The sequence below is a fragment of the Daphnia pulicaria genome, chromosome 1 (genome assembly GCF_021234035.1).
Source record: "Daphnia pulicaria isolate SC F1-1A chromosome 1, SC_F0-13Bv2, whole genome shotgun sequence".
NCBI classification, from domain to species: Eukaryota; Metazoa; Arthropoda; class Branchiopoda; order Diplostraca; family Daphniidae; genus Daphnia; species Daphnia pulicaria.
Genome location: NC_060913.1, coordinates 25,574,581 through 25,599,307, shown reverse-complemented (window position 1 = coordinate 25,599,307; position 24,727 = coordinate 25,574,581). Strand labels below are relative to the sequence as shown.

The window sequence follows — 24,727 nt, the reverse complement described above, 5'->3', positions numbered from 1 at the left end:
ATTGAACTTGAAATTGCGTGCCTGTAAAATAGACCTACATCCACTTAAAAAATATTACTTTATTTTGACTTATACAATAATTTTATCTTCTAAGAAACATATATTTTTTTTTCTTTTTGAAAAAGTGGGCTTCCTATCAGTAAAAACATTAAGAACCGCATACAAAATCACAAATTGGATGTTATTTAAGTTAGTTTGTGTTGTATTTTATTTTTCTCAATAGCCTTGTTTCCTCTCGAGCCCAGTTTTTTCCCATTTGTACATTATTCATTTCGTACTTTAAATAAGCCATCGTTTGGGAATACAAAGCAGTGATTGAATATAGTCAATCTGAGGTGTTTCAGTATTTTCAAAATACTGAAACGTTCAAGTAGCTTTTTGACATTTCATAAAAACTAATAAGCTTCAACAGGAACAAGGAACAAGGGAACAAGTCTGAGCAAAAAGGCTCGCAAAAAGGGAACTTTGAAATTAACCGAATTTTCTTAACTAGCCTACCTCATGAGATGTTGGCATCATAAAGTGAAAGTTGCAAAGAATTAAGAATGACCTGTGTTAAAAAATTAATACTCAAACTTAATAAATAGTACTAGAAGACAGTATTATAACCGCTAAGATTATTACAGGGAATTCCAAACCCCTTCCCCTACCCGATAAAAACAAACAAACATTGAAACAAACAAATCAATTCAGCTGAAATAAGATCAAATTGAACATAACAAGTAGGCCTATAAGCTTAGAAACCGCACTTGCAAGTAAATTTTTTTTTCCTTTTCTAGTGGAATTTTAATGACATCAATCAAACAAACAAACGTGATGAGTGTTCAGTTTAGGGACTAAAAATGAAAGTAACTTTCTAACGCCTCTTACACGTTTGCAGTTATCAGAGTATGCTGTTATGGGTGCAGATGCATACAATTTACAGCACACATCCTCGGTTTTTCGGCAAGTGAAAAAATGTTCAAGGGAATCAAGGCATCATTTGATTAAATCTTAAATATTACGAGTTTTGATCCAGAACGGAGCTGCGTAGGTTTGAAACGCAAAAACAACAAAAATTGGACCGTTAATAATAGCCTATACACTGATGTTACCCTCTTGAGTTAATTCAACCTCGTTGTTTACAACGTTCCCGACCCTCGACTCTGCAAGTGACAGTAACCTAACCTCTAAACACGAGATCACTTATCACAATTACCCTACATTGACACTGTGTAGGATCACACGTTGTACTCCAAACTTGTTTAAAAGATTTGAAAGGTAAATATCAATTTAAAAAATATAACATTCGAAAGTTTAAGAAAAAAATATCATATTGAAATTTCAGATTCGAACGAGAAATTGGCACAAACGTCGAAACTTTTGTAGGAAATAAAAAATCGTCAACAAGTTCTCCCATTGAAAATGTTAAGAACGAGTTGAACGGTATTTGTGCCGTTTATTAAAAAAATAAATGCCTTTTAACCGCAAACAAATTAATAACTCTGGTATTCATGAAACACCCGACTTTTGGAGGAACTGGTGAAACAATTTTCTAGTAATAAGATTGATGATTCATTATTGAATAATAACGATGGAAAATATTCAATAAACTGTGATTGCAATTTTCACCTGAATTTTCAGAAACGACTCACGATTTTAGCGATGCCAGGACAAAAGTTGAAGCTCTAACTTTAATATCGGATGGCAATTTTAAAAATTCTAACACTAAATTTGTTTTAGATACAAATATGAATTAAAAAATACAAAAATGAAAAAAAAATCGAAAGATTTTGTTTTGCCTTCAACTAACAATAAAATATTTTGGCAGAGAATACTCCCTTACGGAAAAATCTCATCAAACTATATGAGAAATCATATGTTTATTAATGACATCAATGATTTTTTAATAATTTTTGATGATCTCATATATTTCTCATTAAATTGATGAGAATTTTCACCCTCATATTTATCATTAAAAGTGTTTAAAATATTTTTGTCTCATTTTATATGAGATCCAATCCGTAGTAAGAAATCAGAAAGAAATCATATAAATTTCATGATTTTACCACAGACTTTTCGCATGAGAAATATGCAAGAAACTGGTGATAAATAACCATAAATATCATGATATTTTCTTAAAATAAATCAGTAATATATCATGTATTCTCAGTTTTTTATCATTAATTTCAATTGGTATTTTGTAATGAGATACTTGTATAAAATCATGTGGAAATCAATAAAATGTCATGATTTTCCCGCAGTTTTTCGCATAAAAGATCTGCAAAAAATCAGTGATTATCAAGCAGGAATATCATGATATTTTCTTAAAATCAATAAGTAATTTGTCATAAATTCTGAGTTTTTAATCATTAATTTCTATTGGTATTTTGTAATGAGATACTTGTATAAATTCATGTGAAAATCAATAAAATCTCATGATTTTTCCACAGTTTTTTCGCATGAAAAATCTGCAAAAAAACAGTGATTATTAAGCGGGAATATCATGATATATTCTTATAATAAATCAATATTTTATCATATATTCTGAGTTATCAATCATTAATTTCTATTGATGTTTTGTGTTGAGATACTTGTATAAAATCATGTGAAAATCAATTTTACCTATGACATTATAAGATTTTTTTGGTTTTCTTTTATACAGTTTTTTGGCTTTTAAAAAAATCACGAAATTTATTATTAAATGTCTATCAGAAATCAAGTAGATTTAGGTGTGAGATCATGATATTTAATTATAATTATTTTGCATATTATCATTTATTAAGAGCTTTTTATCAATCATTTCTCTAATGCTTTATAGTGAGATTTTTCATTAAAATCATGAGAAAATCAGTTCCCACTAAGGAATCAAAAGATTTTTTTGGTATTATTTTTACCCAATTTTGGGCTTTAAAATCTTCAAATTCATAACAAAAAGACAGTAATAATCAGCTACAATTCAACAGATCAGATGTGAAATTATAACTATTTAATCGTCAATATTTTCTTATGTTTTGTAATGATGTGTGAAAAATCAAGGGAAAATTTCTACATATATGACATCAAAATATTTTCTCGAGGGGTAGTCAACTCGAAAAAATATCCGTACACCCCCGTATTTTAAATGAAAAAGTATGAAAAATATGAAAAAATATGAAAAATATGAAAAAATATAAAAAATATAAAAAATATAAAAATAAAAAACACACAATTTCCAAACTTAATATACCTAGATCCCACGAAATCATCATATATCCGTGTAAACAGAAATCAGATCACATGGGATAGGGATGTTCGACATGTTTTTTTAACATTTGTATCCATCGCGGCAACGCAGCAGTCGTTAGAAGTTTTCTGCTAGAGAGCCTAAGGCACATCTGCATTGTGCCTCGCTTTGTCCGGGTGGGTTTTGGGCTGGGGGTGAGGTAGGGTGGGGTGGTCGGATAGGATGGGTCAGACGAAGCGGGGTGCAATGCCTGAGGCTCTCTAGCATATAAAAACTTCCAACGACTGCTGCGTTGCCGCGATGGATGCCGCGAAATGTGAAAAAATATTTCGAACATCCCTATAGGAATTTTCTGGGAAACGATAGCTATTACTCCTATTAGATACGAAAACAGCGTTTTTTCTTTAAAATCGATACCATTTGAAATTATTTTGAAAAAATAAGATTTTTATAAAATCTAGAAAAATTGTGAGAGCGGTGAAAATTTAAAAAAATAGTATTTACAGGCTATATATAGACTATTACAACTTGAAATTGTCAGTTTTTACCTAATAACAACATCAGTCATGCAAATGACATGTTTATTTGGCAATAAAACCTCAATCATAGTACATTCTGAAATTTCCCAATTTTGGGAACGCTGTCATTTTTTTTACATTTCCCTATTTCCATCCATTCTACTCAGATAAATGAGTTAAATATGGATGGCTGCAGCTAGTTTTCTTGCTTTTCTAGCACAAATGGTAAAAGATAAGGAAAAATATGGGAAAATACAAAAAATATGGGAAAATACAAAAAATATGAAAAAATATGAAAAATAGAAAAAATATGAAAAAAATATAAAAAAATAAAAAATATGAAAAAATATGAAAAAATATATTTTTATTTAAATATTCGTACACCCAAATCATGAGTCGACTACCCCTCGTATTTTCTTGTATTCTTTTAATACAATCCTTAAAATATCAGTTAAAATCAGCAAATAAGTATATAGGCCTACCTGGAATGAAATATTCTGACTTTAAATTCTTTTTGAACTTTTACATTTTTTATTTTATACCTTTCGTAAATATATGGTAGCTATCTAATTCTCACAAAAATTACACGATGTTTTTATAATCACAAGATAGGCTGGGATAACTATTTTTTTTAACGCGCTAAGTAAATTTGAGTGAAAGTTCTATTTTACTCTGGTGTGTTTTTTTGTGTGTGAATTATTCTAAGTCCCGAAATCTGGCTTTTATCTAACTAAACTAACCAATTGATTATATGGTATGTCAAAACGCATCATAGAAATTTTTACTAAGTTTTTTCACGCGCTAAGTAAATTTGAGTGCAATTTCTATTTGACTCTGGTATGTGTTTTTTGTGTAAATTATTCTAAGTCCCATAACCCTGTTGTTATATCACTAAACTAACCAATTTATTAATTTCTACGTTAAAAAGCTTCTATTATAACATCAATTGGTAGGGTAGTGGTTAGCAGATTGGCAAGCCACCCTGGAAGTCGAGGTTCGATTCCTGGTCAGGGTAATTCTTTTTTCAATTTATATAATTAAAATCTCATTTAAAAGCGCTCAAATTCTCATTCAAATTTTAGTGAGAAAATCATTTACATTTTTGTGGAAAAAGAGAAATCAAGCGAGATTACAGTAAACCCTCAGTCAGAAATCATTATATTTACGCGACTAATCATTTATATTTAGATGAGAAATAACATAATTCTCACTTTGTTCACATGAAATTAATGATTAACGGCTGATTTTAAACTTGAAAATGTCCCAAATTCTCATCAAAAGTCATCAAATAAATGATATTTTGCTGTTAATCTCACCAAAATATCACGACAAAATGAATGAGAATTAAGGTTATTCTCATGTATTTCTTTATGAGTTTTAATGAGATTTTTCCGTAAGGGCTGCCGCCTCGTCAATTGGGAAAATGGCCGCCTTGTGCGGGGACCTCCATCAAATTGGCCACAAGAAAAGCGCATTGTTTTCCATCATGGGAAACAACAAAATCGAAACCGTCTACTGCGATTTTACTATTGCATCGAACGATTCCGGTACAGACCGGACTTATTAGAAAAAAATTTCCGAGTAATTTATCATTTCTTTTGAATGGATAAAAAAAAAATGAAACGACAGCTTTGCAAAAAGGGATCAGAATTTCGGACGTTGATTCTTTTCTCGTTGTTTCCTACGCAAAAAAAACGAGCAAATTCTCCACACAAGGTATTCCTATTTCATTCGAACTCGAGAGACTCAACATCGGTGGAGCCATGAACGGGAAAACAGGAAAATTCAAAGCGCCACGCAAAGGAGTCTATTTCTTTGCCTTTAACGGAATTGCGGTAATAACAACTGCAGAGGGTGGAATGAATGTGGCACTGATGGTGAACGGTAAAGAAGTCGGAAGGGCCCAGCGTAAATCCCATGTATAGGCAACGAATGGGAAACTCTTGCGCTCCAGTCGACGATGGACCTCAAAGCGGGAGATCAAGTTTGGTTGCAAATTCTAGTATTAAGCTCGATTATTTTGCATGATGAAAGTTATCATTTTACTCACTTCAATGGTTGGATGTTCCAGGAAGATATTTCTTCGTGGCTTATAATCAAATAGTCTTCCCTACATTGTACATTACATTTTTGTCACGGTGGAAAGTCAAAACGGAAATAAATGTTGCCGGATAAAAATCAATAAATTTTTGTTTGTGGGATTGAATAATTACGATATCCAAAGCAAAAAAATGAGATAGCCCTGAACTAAGACAAAACGGGGATAACAAAAAAGACTTCCATCGTTCTGACTAAAGATGAATTCTTGTGAACGTTGTAAGAAAGTTCGAAAACGCACAAAGTAACGGCGACAGTTGAAAGCAAAAAACGAAATTCCTGTGTGGTGTCTTACCTTAAGAGGACGATGATTGATCTGGATGACGCCAACAAAAGTAAACCTCTCTGCGTAGTGACATTACCGGCCTGGACAACTTTTTTTTTGACTTGATGACCAAATGGAGTTTAACTTGTAGACTCGGCAGGTATACCGAAGTTGTCCGATGTGCATGTGGAGGCAGAAGCTATAACACCACGCTGATGGATGAATGCAATATTGGTGATGTTCCGGAGGTCTTAAAGTGCCAGTCCTGAATGAAAACATAAATCAAATAAAAACGATTAATAACACAATTGATTTATTCTGCAACGATCAAATGTAGGATCAGCAACCCCCCTCCGCGCCTCACATGAAAAACCCACGATTGCCGAATCATATGAAATTTGTAATTATAAAGGGCTTGGTATGATAAGACTAGGATTAAATACTAACCAATAAAACAAGATTTTCCTCCTCCCTATAATAAAGGAGTGAACGAACTGGTCGGCATGCAACGATGCGAGACATCCACTCGGGAGACGAGTATACGTCACCAAACCAATAATAACTCCAGTCGCAAAGTGGCTTTTGTATAATTACGGTGACTACGCTTAACAATTACACGAAACGAAAGATTTTCACTACTTCGCCAAAGTGCGAACGCTAACTAATTTTTGTTTGGTGGTAATTTTTGTTGCCCTTCTTCGCCATACTTTTTGGCGATAGTGTAACTCAGGATGGTGCCCACGGCTCGATTGGAATTGACGACATTAACGGCGAAACTAATTTTCTGGCGGATTCTTTGATTAATTTTTGATCCAGGTGATTCTCAAGACCGAACTCCTGGGCGACGGATCCGCCAATGATGTTGACGCCCGGTCGCATGCTGAGGGCGCTACGTAGAACGGCGCCAAAGTACAAAAGTTTGGATTTTTTGGGACTGGCGGGATCCTGGGCGTCACGAACACGGACAAAATCGGTGCGTCCAATCAGCTGCTGGAATTTGACGAGTCCCAGCTTGGCCATTTCTTTGCGGACTTCTTTCGCCAAAAGGAAGAAATAATTGATGGCTTGTTCAGGCTGACCTTTAAATTTCTCACGCAGGACCGGATCCTGAGTCGCGATTCCAACCGAGCACGTGTTCAAATGACATTTCCGCATCATCGTGCAACCTAATGCCATCAGCGGGGCAGTGCTGAACCCGAATTCATCCGCTCCCAACACGGCGGCTACGATGACGTCAAACGCCGTCCAGATTTGTCCATCCGCCTATAGAAAAATATTTTTGGCTATTAAAATTGTGTCTGTCTCATTTGACCGACAATTTTGATTCAAACCTGAAGGACGACTCTTGAACGTCAATCGTTCAAGACGAGAGTTTGGTGAGTTTCGGCGATGCCGAGCTCCTAGGGAAGTCCAGCGTTTTTTATTCCGGTCCAGCTGCTGCTGGCTCCCGTTCCGCCGTCGTGACCGGAAATGGTGATGTGTTCCGCTTTGCCCTTGGCCACTCCAACGGCCACGACGCCCACGCCGACTACGGACACCAGTTTGACCGAGATGCGGGCCAACGGATTGGCGCATTTCAGGTCGTAAATCAATTCGGCCAGATCCTCGATCGAGTAAATGTCGTGATGAGGAGGCGGAGATATCAGGCCGACTCCAGCCACGCTGTGTCGTGTTTGAGCAATGTCGACCGTCACTTTGTAGCCGGGCAATTCGCCACCTTCGCCCGGTATGGCTCCTTGCGCCATTTTAATTTGCAACTCGTCCGCATTGGCCAGATAAGCAGCCGTCACTCCGAATCGACCACTAGCAACTGCGTGAAAAACAAATAAATTAAAACAAAACGAATTAGCGAGATTAAAAAAGAAGATTTAATTAGAAACCTTGTTTGATAGCCGAGCGCTGACTATTTGCAGGATCCACGTTCAAATAACGTTCAGGATCTTCGCCTGAAAATAGAAAGTGGTACAACGTGATTGAATTCCTCAATGATTATGAAATTCTCCGGAATGTCAACTATTACCTCCTTCTCCGGTATTGGATTTGGCTCCTATGCGGTCCATGGCTGTCGCCAGAGTCGCGTGGGCCTCCTTGGAGATGGATCCAAAGCTCATGGCACCTGTAAATTATTGGTTTAACATTTTCAAAATGTGTAATTAACACGGAAATTTACCAGTCACGAATCGCTTGACAATTTCGGAAGACGGTTCGACATCTTCAATGCTAACAGGCTGGCTCGACGCAATGATTTCCAGTTGGCCTCTCAAAGTGCATTGGCGCAAGCTTTTCATGGTGGATTGAGCGGAATCCTTTTGATCAACACAACATTTGTTAGCAAACAAAATCTAAAAGGAACAGAAATTAGGTGTGTACCTTTCCTTTCCGGCTTTTCAATCGGAGAGGATAATAAACTGGAAATCCGCTTCGACAGCCTCCGTCACTTCCTCACAGATGCGATCCAGCTGAGTGGTGTAGACCAGCGGTACGTTGGCGTCGACCGTGATGTCAATAATTTTAGACTAAACACAACAAATTTCTTTGATTAATTGAGAGAACGAGATTCAAGTTACGGGGAATCAAACCTTCCAGTCATTGGCGGAGCAGTTGACGATGAGTTTCAAATCATCCGGCGACAAAATCGGTTGTTCCAGGTACAAGCGACGGCATTGCTGATGGCTGGGCTCCAGGATATTGGCCTCGGGACCGATTGGACAAGCCAACGACATGACAATTCGTTCGGGAAAAGGATCGATCGGCGGATTAGTAACCTGAATGGAACACGTAATAAATTTAACTTGCCAGTTTAAAAATACAATTCAAAGAATGATCGATTTTACTTGAGCGAAAAGCTGCTTAAAATATTCGTAGAGCAGCGGCTGGAAGTCGTTCGGTATCCCATCGATCGCAGCGCTTCCTTCCTGTTTGACAACAAAATCGCGCGCACAAAATTCCGGAAATTAACATTTTCATGAAAACGTTTCGAGCTGATTCAATCAAAACTTACTTGTTTGTAAACATGGGGACGAGTAGCAGAGACAGAGATTCGAGCGTGTAGTTGAACAGCGACAGAATCTTCCGGATTTCTTCGGCCGATTTGAGTTGTGGTTCGATGGAAGGCGGTTGACCGTTTTGGCTGGAAATTACCGCCGACGTCTTCCTTATATCGTCCAGAGTGACCAGCTGGCCCAGCCAATCGAAATGTGGGCGACTGCGGGCGATACTCATCTTGATCTCGTCGTCGCCGATGATGACCCGATTGGCCGTGTCTATCAAAAGCATCCGCGAAGGTTCTAATCTCCCCTGAAAGAAAAAGGTTATAGTTTTGGTCCATCTTTCCATCGATTCTGTACTCACTTTGTGTATAACATCGGCAGGATCGACGTCGCAGACTCCTACTTCCGATGCCATGACCACCACATTGTCCTTTGTAACGTAGTACCTCGATGGACGCAATCCGTTTCTGAAACAACAAAAAAAGAGACAAGAAATGTCAATGGCCAGTCTGAATCGCTAAACTCGATCGCGGAAAAATTGGGATTAATAAAAATCTGGACGTCCCAAGGAAAAAATTGCGACAAACTGACAAAGGATCGCATTCACGAAAATCATTTGCTCGATCGTGTCTTTGATCAATTAGACCAAAAGTAATCTGGGATTTATTAGAAAAATTGAATAGGTTCTGAACGTATTTTTAGATGTTTTACCGGTCAAGAACAGCGCCGATGTAGCGTCCGTCTGTGAAGGCCATCAAAGCTGGTCCGTCCCACGGTTCCATGGAGCATCCAGCCCATCTATCGAAATATTTCTTCTCCTGGTCCATCATCGGGTCTTGTTCCCAGGCTTCCGGAATCATAGTCATAATGGCCTATTATGGGACAAACAAAAAATCGGAATAGAAAAATAGTGAAATAAACAATCCCCCCCCCCTTTTTTTTGTTGTATACCTCCGGTAGAGATCTGCCTCCGGCGCGGACGAGAAATTCAAGTGCACAATCGGCCGATCCCGAGTCGCTTGGGTTCCACGACGGGATACCATTCGGCCAGGGCTCGTTTACCAAAGCGTTCGGAACTCATCAAACCTTCGCGGGCTTTCATATAGTTGACATTGCCCAGGAGCGTATTAATCTCGCCATTGTGTGCCAGCATCCGCAGAGGATGAGCTCGCTCCCAGCTGGGGAAAGTATTGGTCGAAAATCTTGTGTGAACCAGGGCCAGATAAGTATCATATTCCGGTCTCTGTTATTTGGAAAAATCAAATATAAAGTATTTCCCCTATCAATAAGGATTTATCGGGGATCTTAGATGCCCCATTGTGAAGCTGAAATGTCGTTCCTCGTTTCGAATCGGGACGTATTAACGTGTAAAACTCAATCCGCCGTGAAAGTCGGCATATGCTATATAAAAAAACAAACTTGAGATAAATTCGTTGGGGCAATTCAGATCGATTATCATCGTAAGACGTGGGACACTCTTGTACGCCGTAGTACTCGAGGGTTGGCTACTGCTGTAATAGACCGGTATGAGAGATAGCGAACCCTGAACGAAAAAACCTTTTTAATTAAAATTTTTTTTAACGACATTTGGCTTTTCCACGTGCAAATTGATTGATGATGCCACAGTCAAGCCAAACGTCAGGAAATCGATATCTTTTTCTATGCCGACTTCACTGAATGGATGTTGCAGGAAGATATTTGTTAATAGATTACCGTCAAATAATTTCTACATGAAGTTTAAATATATTGCATTTTTGGTTTTGGTGTACGCCAGAACACGAATAAAAGTTGCGAAAGATTGAATAAAATTCTAACTTCCGATCAAATTCACCAAAATTGTTGCCTCGTCAACGATATCTGATTGGATAACTACCTACTACACTGAAAGCTCAGTGAAATAAGGAGTCCATTAGTTTAAAATAAGGAACCAAAATAAGCGATCGATCTGCATTTTTCTAACTGTATAGAGAAATGTTTTAAGCTGAGAACAGGAATGCAATGCGAGAATGGGAATGCGAAAATGGGAAATGGAGAATGTTGATAATAACAGCCAAAAGCTTTAAGCACAAATCAAAACTAATAATATCCTTGAGGGAACATCCTACCTTATTATGATGAAGACGATATGAACACCCCCACCAGCAGCAAGGTGAACCACTGTTTGCGTGCTGACATACACGGCTGTGACAACTCTGTTCGAGAGAGAAGAAACGATGATTAATGAGTACCAGATAAACATAAAAGGGCACCAAAACAAATCCAAGCGGAATCTCAGGTTTGTTTCACCTGAGCTTATTTTCATCTATACTGGTTGACGAGCAGTTGTCATCGTACGACGATACCAGCTAAATCAACTTGACGTTTGTCTGGAAAAAATATTGATTCTTCGCTTGAATGTCTTGGTGACTTTTGATACGAATGGGCGTTGGCACTGCTCTGGCAATAACACGACAGGAGTAATAGGGTATATTCAATAACACGTTCTCTACTTGTCAACTTTATCTTCTTTAAAATACCTAACCTTGATGACTGAAACCACCTTGACGGGAATCCAGGTTTTTTTTTATGACAGCCAGTGAGAGAACCGAGAGAACCATCAACCCGGAACGTCAACTTTCGTTGGCACAGCAGTCCTGCAATAGATAGAATAAATCTTGTGTCAGAATTTACATAAAAATAAGAGACATTTCATAAAAACTAATAAGCTTTTTAGCACTTCACATGACAACAGGAACAAGGGAACAAGTCTGAGCAAAAATGGAACTTTGAAATTAACCGAATTTCCTTAACTACCTCATGAGATGGTGTCGGCATAAAGGGAAAGTTGCAAAGAATTGAGAATGACCTACGTTAAAAAAAATTAATACTCGAACTGAATAGTAAGTACTAGAAGACAGCATTATTTAATCGCTAGGATTATTACAGGGAATCCCAAACACCTCCCCTCTCCCCGAATAAAACAAACAAACAAATCAATTCATCTGAAATAAGATCAAACTGAACATAACAAGTAGGCCTATAAAGCTTAGAAACCGCACTTGCAAGTACAAACTTTTTTTCTAGTGGAATTTTAATGACAACAAACAAACAAAAAAACTTAAAAGAAAGAAAAAAAACCTATTCAAGGGAATCAATTCATAATTTGATTAAATGTTACGAATTTTGATCCGAAACGGATTGGAATAGGTTTGAATTTCGAAACGCACAAACGACAAAATTGGACCGTTCCCAATAGGACTGACTGACTGCCCACTGACCCACCCTGTTGAGTAAATTCAACCTCGAACTTTTATTGTAGAATAGAAATTCTATCAGAAAAAAATAACATTATGCTGAATTTTGATAAATAGCTCATTCGACCTGTTCTTCATCTTTACTTCCATTTTGTTTCAAAGACTTTGCGTGATATTTCGTCCTTGATTCGTTAAATTTGCATACCTTGATCGTTTATGGAAACAGAGAGTGATTGTGGAGGCATCACGATCCCGCCGGTTTGTCACACCCTAATAGGGTGATTTAAGATTGTTCGCCACCTATAATCTGGACACTGAAGTACAAAAAGGGAAATACTTTAGTATACAGGGCAGACTTTTTTCTTCTAAAAAACCAATGAAGATTCGGACCTATAAAAGACGGGACTGACTCCTGAATTTCCGCACAATCGACGATCGTCTAGTTAGCAAGTAGTTCGGTAGAACAAATTAATCTTGACTGTAACCATGACAGACTTAATAAAGGTAACAAAATCATTAATACTCAATCGACTTTAGTTCTTAAGGCAAGGTTTTTAATATAGGTTATAAATGTGTTTTATGTTGAAATGTTTTGGATTGCAGCGTATTTTGACGCTGTCTGGTTTGATGGCCTCTCTTGCCTCGGCTCAGTTACCATCCAACACAAATGGTTTCCTTCCCTCCCCTTTTTATTTTTACAATCCTGCAACGACCCTCGACTCCAGAACTGTCGGTAATCCAACCTTTAAACACGATATCACTTATCACGATTACCCTACATCGACGCTGTTAGGATCACACGTTGTATTCCTAACAACTTGTCTGAAAGATTTGAAAGGTAAATTTCAATTTAAAAATAACATTCGAAAGTTTAAGAAAATGTGACACTGAAATTTCAGATTCGAACGAGAAATTGGTACAAACGTCGAAACTTTTGGAGGAAATAAAAAATACGTCAACGAGTTCTATCATTGAAAATGTTAAGAATGAGTTGAACGGTATGCTAATATTTATAAATTAAATGCCTGGTAACCACTTATTGAAATTTCATACTTCTGTTAATCAGGAAACACCCGACGTTTGGAGGAACTGGCGAAACAATTTTCTAGTAATAAGATTAAAAGTTCATTGAATAATGACGATGGAAAACTATTCAATAAACTGTGATTGCAATTTTCAGAAACGACTCACGATTTGAGCGATGCAAGGACAAAAGTTGAAGCACTTACTTTAACATCGGAGGGTAATTAAAAAAAAATCTAACACTAAATTTGTTTTTAGATCCAAACATGAATTCATATTATGTCGCAGATACTAAACAACGTCTGACTGAAGCGAATGGCGTGATTGAAACTTTAAAGAACAAAATCGGAGATTTAACGGCGGAATTGACAAGTAATTTTGTAAAAAAAAATTAGAATAGATTTTGTTTGGCCTTCAACTAAACACGAAAATATTTTGGCAGAGAATACTGCCGCCTCGTCAATTGGGAAAATGGCCGCCTCGTGCGGGGACCTCCATCAAATTGGCCACAAGAAAAGTGGGTTGTTTTCCATCCAGGGAAACAACAAAATCGAAACCGTCTACTGCGATTTTATTTTTGCATCGAACGATTCCGGTACAGACCGGACTTATTAGAAAAAATTTCCGAGTAATTTATCATTTCTTTTGAATGGATAAAACAAACAAAAAAAATGAAACGACAGCTTTGCAAAAAGGGATCGGAATTTCGGACGTTAAATCTTTTCTCGTTGTTTCCTACGCAAAAAAAAACGAGCAAATTCTCCACACAAGGTATTCCTATTCCATTCGAACTGGAGAGACTCAACATCGGTGGAGCCATGAACGGGAAAACAGGAAAATTCACAGCGCCACGCAACGGGGTCTATTTCTTTGCCTTTAACGGAATTGCGGTAATAACAGCTGCAGAGGGTGGTATGAATGTGGCACTGATGGTGAACGGTAATCCAGTCGGAACAGCCCAGTGTAAATCCCATGCCGGCAACGAATGGGAAAATCTTGCGCTCCAGTCGACGATAGAACTCAAAGTGGGAGATCAAGTTTGGTTGCAAATTGAAAGCATCAGCTCGATTTTTTTGCATGACGAAAGTTACCATTTTACTCACTTCAATGGTTGGATGCTTCAGGAAGATATTACTCCGTAGCTAATAGTCGAATAGTCTTTCCTGCATTACGTTTTTGTCACGGTGTTGGGTCAAAATGGAAATAAATGTTGCCGGATAAAAATCACTTAATTCTTGTTGAGTTAAATTAATAGTGGATTGGATTAATACGATATCCAAAGCGGAAAAAAATGAGAAAACCGGGGAAAATAAAGGACTTGCATCGTTCTGACTAAGGATAAATTCCTGTGAATGCTTTAGAAAAGCGTAATAACAGCGACAGTCGAAAGAAAAAAAAAAACTAAATTCCTCGCGGCATCTTACCTTAAGGTGATGATGACTCGTCTGGATGACGCCTACAAAGTAAACCCCTTTTCTCGCGTGCGCGGACATTCACGGCCCGGACCTTGACTGGATGACCAAATAGAGTTTAACTTCCAAACTCTGCAGGTATGCGAATGTTAAGTAGAAGGTATGACACCAACGTTGATGTATGAATGCGATATTGACGATGTTCCTGAGGTCTTCTAACACCAGTTCTGTTTGAAAAATAAAATAAATAAATAAATAAAAACTATTTATACGATAAATTCATTCTGTAACGATTAAATGTACCCACAACACTTCGTCACTCATGAAGGAGTCATATTGCTGGTTGGTATTCAATCAATATTCATTTCATGTGCAGGATTTTTTTTAGCAACAATTTATCCAAATGACAAAATAAAACACGAATCTTAAAGTAAGCCATACTTGAGAAAAATAGTTTTGAAAGAAAAAACAAAAATGTTCAAATCCGCGAACAGGAATGCTGTGCAAAATTTCCATGGGAATGTTTATAATGACAGTCAAAAGCTTTCAGTAAAAATTAAAACTAATATCCTTGAGGAGACATCCTACCTTGTAATGATGAAGACAGCTTACATGAACACCCCCACCAGCAGCAAGGTGAACCACTGTTTGCGTGCTGACATTCACGGCTGTGACAACTCTGTTCGAGAGAGAAGAAACGATGATTAATGAGTACCAGATAAACATAAAAGGGCACCAAAACAGATCCAAGCGGAATCTCTGGTTTGTTTCACCTGAGCTTCTTTTCATCGATATTGGTTGACGAGCAGTTCTCATCGTACGACGATACCAGTTAAATCAACATGACATTTGTCTGGAAAAAATATTGATTCTTCGCTTGAATGTCTTGGTGATTTCTGATATGAATGGGCGTTGGCACTGCTCTGGCAATAACACGACAGAGGTTATAGGGTATATGCAATAACACGTTCTCTACTTGTCAATTTTATCTTCTTTGAGATACCTAACCTTAATGACTGAAACCATTTTGACGGGAATCCAGGTTTTTTAATGACAGCCAGTAGTACCATATCACCACGGAACCTTAACTTTCGTTGGCACAGCAGTCCTCCTGGAATAGATAGACAAGATCTTTTGTCAGAAATTGCATTAAAATAAGGGACGAAGAGAATTAAAAATTAAATCATTTTGATATTCAGGAAACATACAACGCTTAGATGATATGGCGACACAATTTTGTAGTAAACATTTTTATCCTTACTAATAAATAATGATGAAAAAAAATGTATAAATTAGTATTACGCACTTTTTTAAAGGTATCCGGTCATTTCGGCACTTTAGAGCGTTTCCCCCTAAAAAAATCAGATGCCACACATGTCGTAAAAAATTTGAATATAATTGGAATGTGATGACTTGTTACTTATTTTAGATACTCGCTCGTTGTCGACTTAAATATTTGGCATTGGCTACCTTAAACCTTAAACACATAAAAATGAATTAACCATTGTTAAAGAAACTATAAGAAGAGAATTACGAAGGCATGGTATAGCTGTACACCTATATGGTTCTTGGGACTGGCATTTCATCTTTCCTCATGATTTAACCCTATGAAAGAAATTGATAGAATCCGCCCATTTAACTTTTATGGATTTACATACATCTACCTCCTCGTTACTAACTTACTGTTGGGGATCTTATGTTTGGTGGCTTATTATCACTTTCACAGTGTTAGCAGTGACTTGAATTTGAAGGATGTTGCTGGATTTTCTTTTTGGAGAATTTTTCGGATTGGTGATGTCAGTAACGAAGATAGTACGAATGTCAGTACGACAATAGTATTAATGTTCAACTCTAACTTGGCCGGACATACTTGCGACTCACACTCGCCCAACGTAACTTTAGTCCCACTAAAACAGCATCGGTTGTTACCAGGGTCCCGGTAGTAGATGGACCGTGAGCTCTGCTGTTGTTCGACTGTAGAATTCTATAACATTTTATCCCGGATTGAATAGAGAATCGTTGATGACACAATGTTATTGATGTAAAGCGGAAGCTTTCAGGGGGGCAATTACACTGTTATTTTTGTAGACAAGAACTCCGAAAATTTTAGGAAACTGTCAAACTTTAAATCAATATAACGACTCTATAATAAAAATGTGCCGTCAGGTAAGGCGGGGTAGGGCCAGACGTAAGAGTCACAAAGCACTTGGACTCGTCGAGGACCTATGCGCTAGTCATTTGAATAGAAATCGACGGTAATCAACTTGATGATTATGCAAAACTTGTTTGAAACAGTGCGCTCTTCCCGGTTTCCCTGCGTTATCGCGCCTGCCCAAACTTCCGACTACTAACGAATCGACTGGATGAGGGTCGAACTGAAGACCTGAAGACGACGATCAACATCAGTAGCAGAAAAGCAGAAAAGAACCTGTATTTCGTTTCAGTGCTTGGCTATAACGCATCAAAATATAGAACAATTAAATTACGAACGCTGCATTAATTTCAACATTCGCGATACTTTTATTTTTTGGGAACTCAAACCTTAAAAACAGCCTACTCAAAAGGAGTTGATAGTGTCGCAGTGAAAACGATAAATAAAAAGGACGCGCGTTATTCTCATCAGCAATGACTCGTCGGGCAAGCGATATTTCGTGCACCGAATCTGCGGCCGACAGATGGCGGATTGGGTGGCTGACGAAATGCTTTAAGGACGAAATTGCTGCGTCTAGGCTACTATTCCCAGGGCTTAATCACTCTTAAAAAATGGGCGCCTGTTGCCAAAGCAACGTAATCAACGTAATAATCTAATCTCAAATTCTATTTGATAAAATGAGCAGAGACGAAATGGAAGACGCAGATTTTCAGAGTGATGTTACGTTCTACGTTCTTTTACGTTAGTTCTTTGTAAAGTTCTCCAATAAGTTAGTTATTAATTGTGTGGTTTAACAAATAAAGATATATTGGTTAGTGCTACGTGAATTTACAATAAAACTCTCGTTTTTTTTACGTTTCCGGTTAAAAAAAATACGTGTCACTTGGAATTTTCTTCGAAGATAAAGTTCACTCGCCGCTTGATGCTTAAAGAGACGTTATCGTGGTTGAATTCTTCGCATCAACGGCCGCTACCTTTAATCTTGTTAATTTCTTTAGCAATTACGGAACAGTCCATTAGTAGGCCTAGGCATACTTGACAAAATAATGGAATTCGATCGTAAGAAAATTTTGGGAGAAGGAGGTTATGCTTCTGTTTTTGAAGGTGTATGGCACGGAAAGCCAGTGGCTGTCAAACGAATTCCTACAAATAAAGTCGCAAGCAACGAACGAGAAGAAGATGCACTGAAAATGCTTAATCATCAAAATATCATCAAGTTGTTTCACGTCGAAAGTGACGAAGATTTTAGGTAATTTAATTGACTAGTTTTCATGTCATTACAAAATTAATTCCTTTTTGAATATTTCTAGATATTACGTTCTTGAATTGTGCAATGCTTCATTGGACAAACTATTTCTTAAAGATGACGATCCCAAAAAATACAGCGGGCCAATGCCCACAGCTAAAGATGTACTTTTGCAATTGGCCATAGGACTAGAACACATTCATAAAAAGGGATTAGTACATCGCGACCTGAAGCCTGAAAACGTCCTTATTTGGGTAGATCCAAAAACACAAAAAGTGTTGATGAAGTGGGCGGATTTTGGACTGAGTAAACGAGTCAACGAAAAAGGAAGTTATTCAATGCAGAGCGGAGTTAAGGGTACCTGGGATTATTCAGCACCAGAAATTTTAAAATTACTCGAAGAAGAAGACACAAGTACGTCTACAGATGGGACAACATCACCAAGTACAAGAGGAAACATCAAAAGTGATGTATTTTCAGAAGGACTCGTATTCGGCTACTTTCTTTTGGGCGGTGGTCATCTTTTCGGTTCACGTTATAAAATTCTATCCAATATTATCAAAAAGGAACCTCCGAATCTACCTAGTAAGTCAGTTTTTGCTAAAAAAACGAAAAATACTAAATCATTAATTAAATTTCATTTGAACAGAGATTCAATTTAAAGACATACGCACGCTGATCCATAAAATGTTGGAAAAAGATCCACATAAACGAATTACTTCTTCGGACGTCACGCAGGAACTCCAAGAAATTGAAGTAAAATAAAAGATCGAGTATAGAGACAAATAGTATAGGCTAATTGTTTTCACCCTTCAGATGTCAATTAACAATTCAATATTTGCCGAAGATACTTATCCGAGCCTGGAAGAAGTCGAAATACTGTTACAGAAAGAAATGGATATAAACTCTGTGGACGAAAAAGGGTTGACTCCACTTCTGCATTTGGCACTTCCCAAAAAAATGAAGGTGACAATTTAGTTGAAATAGTTCGCCTACTAATCAAAAACGGGGCAAATGTCCACTGCGAGACCGAAAACAAAATGAATGCTCTGCATTTACTGTGCGAACATTATAAAAATGAAAATTTTATCGATTTGGTAAAACTATTGATTGAAAAGGGAATTAACGTTAATTGCGAGAAAAAACGATGGAATGCTCTCAATTGGCTGTGTAAAATGTATCCACACAACAATTTGTTGGAATTAGTTAAAGTTTTCATTGCAAGTGGAATTAAGGTAAATTCCAATAATTGTGACGGAGATGATGATAATGCCATAGTAATATTATGTCAATATTACCGGAATGAAAATTTAATTCAAATAATTCAACTTTTAATTGAACAAAAAATCAAAGTGAATTGCAAAAACAGTGACGGACATAATGCTCTCACTCTATTATGTCAGAATTATAAAGGCGAAAATATAATTGCAATCATTGAACTTTTGATTCAAAACGGAATAGAAGTCAATTTGAAGACCAGTAACGGAGAGAGTGCTCTGACTTTACTATGTCACCATTATCAAAAAGAAAATTTATTTGAAATAATTCAACTTTTAATTAAACATGGAATCGACGTCAATTGCTTAGACAACAACGGATCGAATGCTCTTCCCTTCTTATGTTATCATTATCAAAAGGAAAATTTAATTGAAATCATTCAACTTTTAATTAAACATGGAATTGACGTCAATTGTAAAACTAACACCGGATGGAATGCTCTTCTTGTCTTATGTCGTTACTATCAAAACGAAAATGTAATTGAAATCATTCAACTTTTAATTCAACATGGAATCAACGTCAATTACACAAACAACGATGGATGGAATGCTCTTCTTTTCTTATGTCTTTATTATAAACACGATAATTTAATTGAAATAATTCAACTTTTAATTCAACATGGAATCGACGTCAATTGTACAATCAACGACGGATCGAATGCTCTTCACTTCTTATGTTATCATTATCAAAAGGAAAATTTAATTGAAATCATTCAACTTTTAATTCAACAGGGAATCGACGTCAATTGTAAAACCAACAAAGGGTGGAATGCTCTTCTTGCCTTATGTCGTTACTATCAAAACGAAAATGTAATTGAAATCATTCAACTTTTAATTGAACATGGAATCGACATTAATTGCAAGAACAACGACGGATCAAATGCCCTAACTTTGCTATGCGAATTTTATCAAAAGGAAAATTCAATTGAAATAATTCTACTTTTAATTCAACATAGAATCGACGTCAATTGCAAAACCAAGGAGGGATGGAATGCTCTCACGTTATTGCGTCAAAATTATCAAAACAAAAATGTTATCGAAATAAGAAGATTTTTAATTGAAATGGGTTGCCCTATCTAAAACGAATTCTACTTCTTTTTTGGAGAATTATAATAGAGAAAACCACAATAAAATCTTTGAACTATTGAAACTACGACTTCATCACCATTGAGAGCTGACATGAAGTTATAAACCCTCCACCAAAAATAAAATTTGATTCAATTCTAACTTGATATGGCATGCCTGTAAAATACATCCATTTTAAAAATATTACTTGATTTTGATTTAGACAAAAAATTTATCATATCTACATAATATTTTGTCATTTTGAAAAAGTAGGCTTCCTAATAGTAAAGACCTTAACAACCGCATACAAAACCAAAAATTGGAGGTTATGATTCAATCACTCTAAGCTTAAGGTTATAGTTTGTGTTGTATTCTATCTCTATATTTAATAGCCTTTTTTCCTCTCTCGCCCAGTTTTGTCCCATTTGTACATCATTCATTTCGTACTTTAAATAAGCCATCGTTTGGGAATACAAAGCAGCGATTGAATAGTCAACTGATAGTCAATCAATGAGGTCTTTCAGTAATTTTAAAATACTGAAACGTTCAAGTAGCGATTTTGACATTTCATAAAAACTAATAGCTTTTTACCAGCTTCACGTGACAATAGGAACAAGGGAACAAGTCTGAGCAATATTTTTTTTTCTAGTGGAATTTTAATGACAACAAAAAAACTAACAAACGACTGCTGTTGAGTTTAGGGACTGGAAATGAAAGTAACGCCTCTTATACGTTTGCAGTTATCAGAGTATGTTGTTATGGGTGCAGATGCATACAATACACATCACACATTCTCGGTCTTTCGGCAAGCGAAAAACAATGTTCAAAGGATTCAAAGGCGTAAAAAATTAATAACTCTGGTATTCATGAAACACCCGACGTTTGGAGGAACTGGCGGAACAATTTTCTAGTAATAAGATTGATAATTCATTATTGAATTATGACGATGGAAAATATTCAATAAACTGTGATTGCAATTTTCACCTGTATTTTCAGAAACGACTCACGATTTGAGCGATGCCAGGACAAAAATTGAAGCTCTAACTTTAATATCGGATGGAAATTTTTAAAAATTCTAACACTAAATTGGTTTTTAGATACAAATCCATATATAATAAAACAACAAGCTTTTGTGGGAGGAGCCTGTGTCTGTCACGGACATTTTGGGGGAGGAGCCTGTGTCTGTGTCAACACAGGCTCCTCCCCCAAAATGGAACATGCCCAACACCAGATGTCGTCGCCGTGATGACGCAATCTTTGATGACGCAACAACCAGCATCACCACCAGATGTCTATAGCATCGCCGTGATGACGAAATCTTCAAGTAAGGTACTGGGTAAATTTCCCACGATAAAATCTATTACGAGCAGATGATTAAGCTACAGAAAAGCAAATATCGAATTAGTCCGACTTTACGCTAGACAAAAGTTCCCCGGATTTGAACGGGGCTCAGGTTACTCGTAATAATTCATATTACGTCGTAGATACTAAACAACGTCTGACTGAAGCGAATGTCGTGATTGGAACTTTAAAGAACAAAATCGGAGATTTAACGGCGGAATTGACAAGTAATTTTGTAAAAAAAAATTAGAATAGATTTTGTTTGGCCTTCAACTAACTATAAAATATTTTGGCAGAGAATACTGCCGCCTCGTCGATTGGAAAAATCCCTACCTCGTGCGGGGACCTCCAACAAATTGGCCACAAGAAAAGCGCATTGTTTTCCATCATGGGAAACAACAAAATCGAAACCGTCTACTGCGATTTCACTAAATCTTCAAACGATTCAGGTACATTATCGGACTTGAAAAAAAAAATTAAATCTTACAGCACTTAACCATTTTTTGTGATTGGATAAATCAAACAACAGCTTTGCAAAAATGGATCGGAAATGCGGGCGTTAAATCTTTACCCGTCATTTTCTACGCTCAAAAAAATAGCAAATTCTCCACACAAGGTGTTCCTATTCCATTCGAACTGGAGAGACTCAATATCGGTGGAGCCATGAACGGGAAAACAGGAAAATTCACAGCGCCACGCAACGGGGTCTATTTCTTTGCCTTTAACGGAATTGCGGTAATAACAGCTGCAGAGGGTGGAATGAATGTGGCACTGATGGTGAACGGTAATCCAGTCGGAACAGCCCAGTGTAAATCCCATGCAGGCAACGAATGGGAAAATCTTGCGCTCCAGTCAACGATAGAACTCAAAGCGGGAGATCAGGTTTGGTTGCAAATTGAAAGCATCAGCTCGATTTTTTGCATGACGAAAGTTACCATTTTACTCACTTCAATGGTTGGATGCTCCAAGAAGATATTATTCCGTAGCTAATAGTCGAATAGTCTTTCCTGCATAACATTTTTGTCACGGTGTTGGGCCAAAGAAATAAATGTTTCCGGATAAAAATCACTTAATTCTTGTTGAGTTAAATAAATAGTGGATTGGATTAATACGATATCCAAAGCGGAAAAAAATGAGAAAACCCTGAACCAAGAGACAACAGCGGAAAATAAAGGACTTGCATCGTTCTGACTAAGGATAAATTCCTGTGAATGCTTTAAAAAAGCGTAATAACGACAGTTGAAAGAAAAAAAAACTAAATTCCTCGCGGTATCTTACCTTAAGGTGATGATGACTCGTCAGGATGACGCCAACAAAGTAAAACCCTTAATTTGCATGAGTGGAATTGCATTAGTATCGATATAAACTTGCATTAAGATGATTAAGATAAGTCCACTTGGAATCGAATAAAGTAAAGATACTTGCTTAGTGGAATGTGTTACTGGCCGTTCACAATTAAGATCCACCATAGGACGAAGCAGAATAGGGTGTAGACGGAACGGAGAGAAACATGAGCAAACAATCCATCATGGTCGTATTTTTTCGCATCCTCGGTACAGACAAGTACTGGGAGAAGAAAAAGTAATTCGGATTGTGTCCTCTTTATTATTCTTCGTTTCAATGTCTTGGTGATTTCTGATACGAATGAGCGTTGGCACTGCTCTGGCAATAACACGACAGGAGTAATAGGGTATATGCAATAACACGTTCTTTACTTGTCAACTTCATCTTCTTTGAGATACCTAACCTTGATGACTGAATAACCACCTTGACGGGAATCCAGGTTTTTTAATGACAGCCAGTAGTACCATATCACCACGGAACCTTAACTTTCGTTGGCACAGCAGTCCTGGAATAGATAGAAAAGATTTTTTGTCAGAAATTGCATAAAAATAAGGGACGAAGAGAATTAAAAATTAAATCATTCTGATATTCAGGAAACATCCAACGCTTAGATGATATGGCGACACAATTTTGCAGTAAAAATTGTTATCTTTACTAATAAATAATGATGAAAAAAAATGTATAAATTAGTATTACGCACTTTTTAAGGGTATATCCGGTCATTTCGGCACTTTAGAGCGTTTCCCCAAAAAAAATCAGATGCCACACAAGTCGTAAAAAATTTGAATATAATTGGAATGTGATGACTTGCTTATTTTAGTAGATACTCGCTCGTTGTCGACTTAAATATTGGGCATTGGCAACCTTAAACACATAAAAATGAATTAACCATTGTTAAAGAAACTATAAGAAGAGAATTACGAAGGCATGGTATAGCTGTACACCTATATGGTTCTTGGGACTGGCATTTCATCTTTCCTCATGATTTAACCCTATGAAAGAAATTGATAGCGAATCCGCCCATTTAACTTTTATGGATTTACATACATCTACTTCTTCGTTACTAACTTACTGTTGGGGATCTTATGTTTGGTGGCTTATTATCACTTTCACAGTGTTAGCATTGACTTGAATTTGAAGGATGTTGCTGGATTTTCTTTTTGGAAGAATTTTTCGGATTGGTGACGTCAGTAAACAGTAACGAAGATTACGACAATAGTAATGTTCAATTCTTACTTGGCCGGACATACTTGCGACTCACACTCGCCCAACGTAACTTTAGTCCCATTAAATCAGCATCGGTTGTTACCAGGATATAGTAGATGGACCGTGAGTTCTGCTGTTGTTCGACTGTAGAATTCTATAACATTTGATCCCGGATTGAATAGAGAACCGTTGACAACACAATGTTATTGATGCAAAGCGGAAGCTCTCAGGGGGGCAATTACACTGTTATTTTTGTAGACAAGAACTCCGAAAATTTTAGGAAACTGTCAAACTTTAAATCAATATAACAACTCTATAATAAAAATATATCGTCAGGTAAGGCCGGGTAGGGC

The 24,727-nt window shown here is 36.9% G+C and overlaps 1 protein-coding gene, 3 long non-coding RNA genes and 2 pseudogenes across 4 annotated transcripts; 2 read left to right on the top strand and 4 right to left on the bottom strand.

Annotated features, from left to right (window-relative positions):
- Positions 1-898: 898 nt before the first annotated feature.
- On the top strand, positions 899-5,827 carry LOC124319109 (annotated as a pseudogene).
- Positions 5,828-6,634: 807 nt separating this feature from the next.
- Positions 6,635-10,314, bottom strand: LOC124318950 (glutamate synthase 1 [NADH], chloroplastic-like). The gene is given in 15 exon segments (XM_046782837.1): positions 6,635-6,871; positions 6,874-7,348; positions 7,417-7,895; positions 7,966-8,031; positions 8,106-8,201; positions 8,256-8,391; positions 8,479-8,601; positions 8,665-8,850; positions 8,920-8,954; positions 8,957-9,000; positions 9,087-9,382; positions 9,437-9,542; positions 9,787-9,947; positions 10,027-10,099; positions 10,101-10,314. Coding segments are annotated over 15 exon segments (2,529 nt in total). The 5' UTR covers positions 10,229-10,314; the 3' UTR covers positions 6,635-6,746.
- Positions 10,315-11,178: 864 nt separating this feature from the next.
- Positions 11,179-12,598, bottom strand: LOC124320177. The gene is made up of 4 exons (XR_006913811.1): positions 12,514-12,598; positions 11,597-11,708; positions 11,362-11,506; positions 11,179-11,267 (listed from the first exon to the last, which is right to left on the bottom strand). It is a non-coding gene; the product is annotated as an uncharacterized LOC124320177 (long non-coding RNA).
- A 102-nt stretch (positions 12,599-12,700) lies between these two features.
- Positions 12,701-22,810, top strand: LOC124315841 (annotated as a pseudogene).
- On the bottom strand, positions 14,824-15,613 carry LOC124320157. Its single transcript, XR_006913791.1, has 3 exons — positions 15,517-15,613; positions 15,332-15,422; positions 14,824-14,970 (listed from the first exon to the last, which is right to left on the bottom strand). It is a non-coding gene; the product is annotated as an uncharacterized LOC124320157 (long non-coding RNA).
- On the bottom strand, positions 15,794-16,204 carry LOC124320179. The gene is made up of 2 exons (XR_006913813.1): positions 16,050-16,204; positions 15,794-15,851 (listed from the first exon to the last, which is right to left on the bottom strand). It is a non-coding gene; the product is annotated as an uncharacterized LOC124320179 (long non-coding RNA).
- Positions 22,811-24,727: the final 1,917 nt, after the last annotated feature.